General features: G+C 40.5%; 1 protein-coding gene across 1 annotated transcript; it reads right to left on the bottom strand.

Annotated features, from left to right (window-relative positions):
• Window positions 1-857: 857 nt before the first annotated feature.
• On the bottom strand, window positions 858-5,027 carry LOC137045837 (UPF0729 protein C18orf32 homolog). Its single transcript, XM_067422765.1, has 3 exons — window positions 4,921-5,027; window positions 3,181-3,340; window positions 858-1,561 (listed from the first exon to the last, which is right to left on the bottom strand). Exons 2-3 carry the CDS (start codon window positions 3,325-3,327, stop codon window positions 1,487-1,489), a joined length of 222 nt encoding a protein of 73 aa, XP_067278866.1. The 5' UTR covers window positions 3,328-3,340; window positions 4,921-5,027; the 3' UTR covers window positions 858-1,486.
• Window positions 5,028-8,466: the final 3,439 nt, after the last annotated feature.

Genomic DNA, 8,466 nt, shown 5'->3' on the forward strand with positions numbered 1-8,466 from the left:
CATATTTACTCGCCCTCAAGTTGTTTCAAACCTTTGTTTCAAAGTCTTTCTTCAGCTGAACACAAGGGAAGATATTTTAAAGAATGTCAGTAACCAATCAGTTAACTGGAGCCATTGACTTCCACAGTATTAGAAAAAAGAAATAAATACTATGGCAGTCAATGGCTCCAGTTAACGATTGGTTACTGACATTCTTTAAAATATCTTCCCTTGTGTTCAGCTGAAGAAAGAAATTCATACAGGTTTAAAACAACTTGAGGGCGAGTAAATATGACAGAATTTTCATTTTTTTTTTCATTTTCATTAGGTTTAAAACGTAATAATGGCGGGAGTCTTTTCAAGCTGTCTGATTTATGGAATAAAAGGGCGGGAATATTTTCAAACTGTCTCATTTAAAACGGAATAACAGGTCGGGAATAATTATTTAATAATAAATTATAAATAATGATTTGTTACTGTTTATATTTTTTTACTTTTGTTCTTGCTGTTCTTATCTTTCAGTCACACTTAAGAAATGCCTTCTTCAGCTTCGCATTCTTATATAGACTTTTAAAAAACGAACAATTCAAATGTTTTATCTATAAGCTCAACATACATTTCCTCCATTGAGATTAATATTGACACTCACAGACACAGACAGAACAATATTATATTTAATTTTAATAGATATCATTTACAGCTATAATAAATAGCTAAAATGTATAAAGTAAAGCTGATTTCCCCCCTATTCTTTCGTGAGATGATCCTCAGAAACACATTTAAAAACAGTGATTTTAGTCCCATACATCTGGCCGTTGATTTATTAGTTATTATAAAGATCTGCCACTGGAAGCCTCATGAAGGAAGAGCACCAAACATTAAAATAATTCAACATTTACTCTCATAATCTCATCAGTTACACACAGAGGAAGAAGAGCAGGGTTATGGAATGATACAAACAGATCATCACCTTCATTTCTATTAAACATTATTAAAGTATTTAATGTTAGCAATGTTTCTGACAGTACAGGTGTGTGTGTGTGTGTGTGTGTGTGTGTGTGTGTGTGTGTGTGTGTGTGTGTGTGTGTGTGTGTGTGTGTGTGTGTGTGTGTGTGTGTGTGTGTGTGTGTGTGTGTGTGTGTGTGTGTGAGTGAGTGAGTGAGTGAGTGAGTGAGTGAGTGAGTGAGTGAGAGAGAGAGAGAGAGTGTGTGTGTGTGAGAGAGAGAGAGTGTGAATGAGTGTTAGTGTGTAAAAGAGATTGTCAGTGTCTAAATGTGTGTGTGTGTGTGTGTGTGTGTGTAAAAGAGATTGTCAGTGTCTAAATGAGTGAGTGAGTGAGTGAGTGTGTGTGAGAGAGAGACTGTGAGTGTGATTGTGAGTGTCTAAGTGTGTGTGTGTGTGTGTGTGTTCATATATTAGTTACTATAGTAAAGCATAATTTAAAGCTGAATTGACATGTTTAATCATATTGACGTGAGTTAATATCGTTCAGGACGCGCTGAGATCGTCAGTCTGCTTTTTTATCGGCGACCGTCTTCGGCCCGTGAGCTGTGGATCCGTTTGCTGATCCATTACATTCATCCTGAGGAAGAGAAGAATGATGGAGTGATTAGATCTCAGCGGAAGAGAAGAATGATGGAGTGATTAGATCTCAGCGGAAGAGAAGAATGATGGAGTGATTAGATCTCAGCGGAAGAGAAGAATGATGGAGTGATTAGATCTCAGCGGAAGAGAAGAATGATGGAGTGATTAGATCTCAGCGGAAGAGAAGAATGATGGAGTGATTAGATCTCAGCGGAAGAGAAGAATGATGGAGTGATTAGATCTCAGCACTAACAGGACAGGAGATAATCAGTGGAGCTTCATTAGTTTGGGAGATTTTGTCCTTTAATTAATCCTTCCTGTGTTCATATTTATATATCAGCATCAGTGTTTGTGTGAATATCAGAGTGAGTGTGTAGTGTGTGTGTGAGTGCTGAGAGCTGTACAGTGGTGTGTGTGTGAGTGCTGAGAGCTGTACAGTGGTGTGTGTGTGTGTGTGTGTGTGTGTGTGTGTGTGTGAGTGCTGAGAGCTGTACAGTGGTGTGTGTGTGTGTGTGTGTGTGAGTGCTGAGAGCTGTACAGTGGTGTGTGTGTGTGTGTGTGTGTGTGTGTGTGAGTGCTGAGAGCTGTACAGTAGGGGTTGAACGACTTCCATTTTTTCCAAAGTCGACATTTATGAGATGAAAGTCGAGTCGGCGTCGACTAGTCGCTGATGACGTCATTAATGAACAAATAATCCTGAGCCTCGAGCTGAGACACGAACACAGGACAGATACGGCATATGACACAGCGCTGCCCATGAGGTTGCATTACAGATTCTGTATCAGTTCTTTTGTCTTATGGTCGTTATATTTCTCACAGATTTCTGCTCCTTCTGAATAAGATACAGATAAAGTAGCACAATAAAGATTACATGTATATGAATGCATTAGTGAGTGATTGCGTGTGAATTATAGCGTCTCTACTAATAGTGAAGCTGTGAGTTTTTAGTTATCAAGAAATATATGCTAGCATGTTTCAGTTTCTAAGCTATTTTACTGATAAATCACAGAACAGTGTTGACAATACATCTCTGCACTACTGAACGGTTTTGTGTGAGGTAGGCGCGATCTCCACGTGATCAGGCTATGTGTGTGTGTTGCAATGCAGTACACAGGCTTATCCTGTAGCGCCCTCTATAGGCCAGAGGCTAGTCGACGTCAAGCTTAAAGCGTCATGACAGCATTAAGGTCGACTAGTCAGTGCAACCCCTACTGTACAGTGGTGTGTGTGTGTGTGGGGGCATGTTTTTGTGACATATGAGGACTCAAATGTGTATAATGCCATGGGTATGACACAGGTATTACAGGAGAGGGTGAAATATGAGGACATTACCCATGGCCCCACTTTTCAAAAGGCTTATAAATCACACAGGAGGAGTTTTTATGAGAAAGTAAAAATGCAGAATGTGTGTGTGTGTGTGTGTGTTGAGAGCTGTACAGCGGTGTGTGTGTGTGTGTGTTGCGAGCCGTACAGCGGTGTGTGTGTGTGTCCTACAGCAATGTGTGTGTGTGTGTTGAGAGCTGTACAGCGGTGTGTGTGTGTTGCGAGCAGTACAGCAGTGCGAGTGTGTGTGTTGCGAGCCGTACAGCGGTGTGAGTGTGTGTGTGTGTGTCCTACAGCAGTGTGTTTCTGCGGCGTCTCCGTCACGGCTCGGCTCCAGAAGCGGCTGATGAACGGAGAGATGAGCGGATAGATGAAGGGCTCCAGGAAGCGCTTGTAGACCCACAGCAGCACCGGGATCACGATACAGGGAATACACACCATACCTGACACACACCTCAAAGGACACAAGACAGAGTCAAACTCAATCTCTACTCTTTCTTACACACACACACACACACACACACACACACACACACACACACACACACACACACACACACACACCTCAAAGGACACAAGACAGAGTCAAACTCAAGCTCTACTCTTACACACACAGACACACAGACACACACACAGACAGACACACACACCATACCTGACACACACCTCAAAGGACACAAGACAGAGTCAAACTCAAGCTCTACTCTTTCTTACACACACACACACACACACACACACACACACACACACACACACACACACACACACACACACACACACACACACACCTCAAAGGACACAAGACAGAGTCAAACTCAAGCTCTACTCTTACACACACACACACACACACACACACACACACACACACACACACACACACACACACACCTCAAAGGACACAAGACAGAGTCAAACTCAAGCTCTACTCTTACACACACACACACACACACACACACACACACACACACACACACACACACCTCAAAGGACACAAGACAGAGTCAAACTCAAGCTCTACTCTTACACACACTTACACACACAGACACACACACACACACACACACACACACACACACACACACACACACACACACACACACCATACCTGACACACACCTCAAAGGACACAAGACGGAGTCAAACTCAAACTCTACTCTTACACACACACACAGACGCACACCCCCACACCATACCTGACACACACCTCAAAGGACAGAAGAAAGAATCAAACTCTACTCTTACACACACACACACACACACACACACACACCATACCTGACACACACCTCAAAGGACACAAGACAGAGTCAAACTCAAGCTCTACTCTTACACACACAGACACACACCATACCTGACACACACCTCAAAGGACACAAGACAGAGTCAAACTCAAGCTCTACTCTTTCTTACACACACACAGACGCACACCCCCACACCATACCTGACACACACCTCAAAGGACAGAAGAAAGAATCAAACTCTACTCTTACACACACACACACACACACACACACACACACACCTGATCAACACAAGCAGTCACATGAGTGCATTCCAACTCCTGCTCTTTTCTTCCATACACACACACACACACGTTTATGGTTCAAATATGCAGCATATTATTCAAATTCAACAAAATGTACTGAGTTTGTACCGCGGTAAAGTGATGGTACTCTGACATGTCCATCCCTCCATCCATCCATCCATCCATCCATCCATCCATCCATCTATCTATCTATCTATCTATCTATCTATCTATCTATCTATCCATCCATCCATCCATCCATCCATCCATCACGGCATTTTACGGAATACAATAGTATACGTCTAAAGGTAACACTTTCTATATTTGTTTTAAACATTTGATGAAATCAGTGTTAGCTCGATAACCGCCGTCTTCATGTTTTTAGCCATAAATGTGTTCTACAATAAACACGAACACTTCATTCGTATCTACTTATCATATGTAAGAGCAGAATGTCATATATTTAACTCAAAACTGCTCTAAACGGGGTAAAAGTGTGTAAAACTCACCTTGTTGTGCGGAAGCTGAACTCAGTTGTTGTAACGCCGATTGATGACGCAGAGTTTGTGGCTGTGACGCCGCCGCTGTCGCCACCCAGAGGCGCGGAGGAGCAACAGCGCAAACAAACCTCAGTGAAGCCGCCGCGTGTCGCTCGCCCCCTGGCGGCTGCTCTCAGTGTCGCTCGCCCCCTGGCGGCTGCTCTCAGTGTCGCTCGCCCCCTGGCGGCTGCTCTCAGTGTCGCTCGCCCCCTGGCGGCTGCTCTCAGTGCCGCTCAATGGGACGCGAGACAAACTAAACAAGACAATACACTTCAAATAATTCTGTCATTTTATTTACATAATGTGTTCATTATTTAAAATAAGTTTGGTTTTAGTTCGTTATTTGCAGAGGCGGACAGTGGGCCAAGTGGAGTATTTTTTACTTTCTACTCAAGTAGCCTACATTTTTAAGTATAGCCTTCTTTATCAGTGTTTTTTCTTTGTAAAATTTTACTTCACTACATTCCAAAACAAAATATTTAATGTCATACTTTTTACTGAACTACATTTAATAAATAAAAGTGGTTGTTTGCTTACCTTTAATACTTAATTACATTGCTTTCTTACTTGTGAAACTTACTCAAGTAAAACTTTTAATTACTTTTACTTGAGTAAAAGTATACAGTACTACATTTTATTAATGTAATTAAGTATTAAATGATATTCAATATGAAATGTATTGCAGTAAAAAGTACAATATTATGTTTTGTGAAGTAAAAGTTTTCCGAAGAAGAACAGATAAAGTGCATATAAAACAAAATTACTTGGAAAGGAATAATTCTGCAACACTGTCCGTCTCTGGGTATCTGATGCTAGAAAACGGGGGTGTGGCCTCATGATTGACAGCTGTGATTGACAGCTTCTCTGAGGCATCAGCTGACTCTTTTTGGGAGGAGATTGGACTTTAACTTTAATTTCTACATTTCCATAACGGTCTGTCTGTCTATCTGTCTGTCTGTCTGTCTGTCTGTCTGTCTGTCTGTGTCTGTCTATCTGTCTGTCTGTCTCTGTCTGTCTGTGTCTGTCTATCTGTCTTTCTGTCTGTCTATCTGTCTGTGTCTGTCTGTCTGTCTCTGTCTATCTGTGTGTCTGTCTATCTGTCTGTGTCTGTCTATCTGTCTGTCTCTGTCTGTCTGTCTATCTGTCTATCTGTCTGTCTATCTATCTATCCATCCATCCATCCATCCATCCATCCATCCATCCATCCATCCATCCATCCATCCATCCATCCATACATACATCCATACATACATACAACACATACATAGATCCAAACATCCATCCATCCATCCATCCATCCGTCCGTCCGTCCATCCATCCATACATACAACACATACATAGATCCAAACATCCATCCATCCAAACATCCATCCATCCGTCCGTCCGTCCGTCCATAACGGCATTTCAAGGAATACAGTATTAAACGTCTAAAAGTATGGTAATACTGTCGATATTTAAACATTTTTTGGTAGGTCTATCGCTATAATGTGATCTTTTTCCTTTTTAAAAATAAAAATAAATGAAAGAAATATGTAAGCAAGGCACTCATTAGTTAAATATAGAAAAGAAATAATTACACAAGCAGAAAGAAAGTGTGTTTTCATCGCTCTTCTGAGAGATCGAGGTCTCTTTCATTCAATCCAATGATGGAAAGTTCCGGTAATTACGAATCAAATCTGTTTTTAATACAGAAAAGTACAGTTTCGTATTCATACATTTGTATTTATGTATTTAAAATGCATGAAATTTATGCATGAAAAACATAATCAACATTACATTAATAAATCTATCACCTATCAAAAGTGGGCAGTTAATGAATCTGTGTCTCCCAACCAATAAGCCATAATTTCCCAGAATATATTTGAACTCTCTCTCTCTCTCTCTCTCTCTCTCTCTCTCTCACACACACACACACACACACACACACACACACACACACACACACACACACACACACACACACACACACACACACACACACACACACACACACACACACACACACACACACACACACACACACACACACACACACAGGTTTGTTTCACTATATTAGTGAGGACATTACATAGACTTCCATTGATTTTATATCAGGTTAATGATATTTTCTATCCCCTAACCCAATCCCTATCCCTAAACCTACCCATCACAGAAACATGTGCAGATCAACAGATTTAAATAAAAACATGTTTTGGCTGATTTATAAGCCTTTTTAACTAGAGAGGACCAGTCCAATGTCCTCACTAGTGGGTCATTTTCATGTTTTACTATATATTTTTTTTAACATTTGTGTCCTCACAAGTATTGCCAAACAAGGAACACACACACACACAAACACACACACACACACACCTAGTTCACTATCTTTGTGGGGACTCTCCATAGGCGTAATGGTTTTTATACCGTACAAACTGTACATTCTATCCCCCTACACACACACACTCACACACACACACCCTAAACCTACCCATCACACACACACACACACACACACACACACACACACACACACACACACACACACACACACACACACACACACACACACACACACACACACACACACACACACACACACCCTAAACCTACCCTTCACAGGAAACATGCTGCATTTTTACTTTCATAAAAACTCCTCCTGTCTGATTTATAAGCCTTTTGAAAAGTGGGGACCGCTGGCTGCTGATCTCAGGTTTTACTATCCTTACGGGGACATTTGGTTCCCACAATGTAATATAAACAAGGACACACACACACACACAAAATGATCAGTTGTCTCTGTCAGCTTGACAGAGACTACAGGCGTTTTCTTCTAAACTAAACCGGTGTCTTGGCATCTTCACATCTCTACAACAGAAGAGAGCAAAGGTGTGTCGTCCATATGTTTGTGAAGTATATGGGCACATCTATCATCTTTCTTTAGTAATGATGTCCTATGAGGCAGTGTTAAACTGATAATACACTTTAAACCCCCAGTTTAACCATTCAGGGTCCATGAAGTCACTGTACGGGTCAATGAAACGTTCCTGTACTCTATATCACTGGCAAGATTATCATTATCAGATTTGGCTGATATAAATTATAGTGTTTCCATTTTTGTTTTATATGTGGAACAAATATGAAAAAATCCCCTAATTATGAGATAAAAAGTCGTAATTATACCATCATAATTTCAACTTTGTGCCAATTTCTACTCAGCATATCATAATTTGGAATTAGCATGTAATAATTTTGACTTTTTAAGTCATAAATGATTTACAAAGGCATGTTTTTTTTTGTCTTATGTGACAAATGGGCTTCCATACATACATTTAACAATTACATTTTTATCCAAAGTAACGTATTAATGAGTAACAACTAGTAGTTAATCATAACAGCTGCCATATTTTCAGTCTCAAGTACACTGTAAAACATGATATCTGCAACCTGAAAGAGCTATTTTATCTAATTTAACATGTAAAATGTGTTTTTCTGGTATAAATGGAAGTGTTTAGGTTCGTACAGTGGATGCATAATGTT

Source organism: Pseudorasbora parva, chromosome 18, assembly GCF_024679245.1.
Source record: "Pseudorasbora parva isolate DD20220531a chromosome 18, ASM2467924v1, whole genome shotgun sequence".
NCBI classification, from domain to species: Eukaryota; Metazoa; Chordata; class Actinopteri; order Cypriniformes; family Gobionidae; genus Pseudorasbora; species Pseudorasbora parva.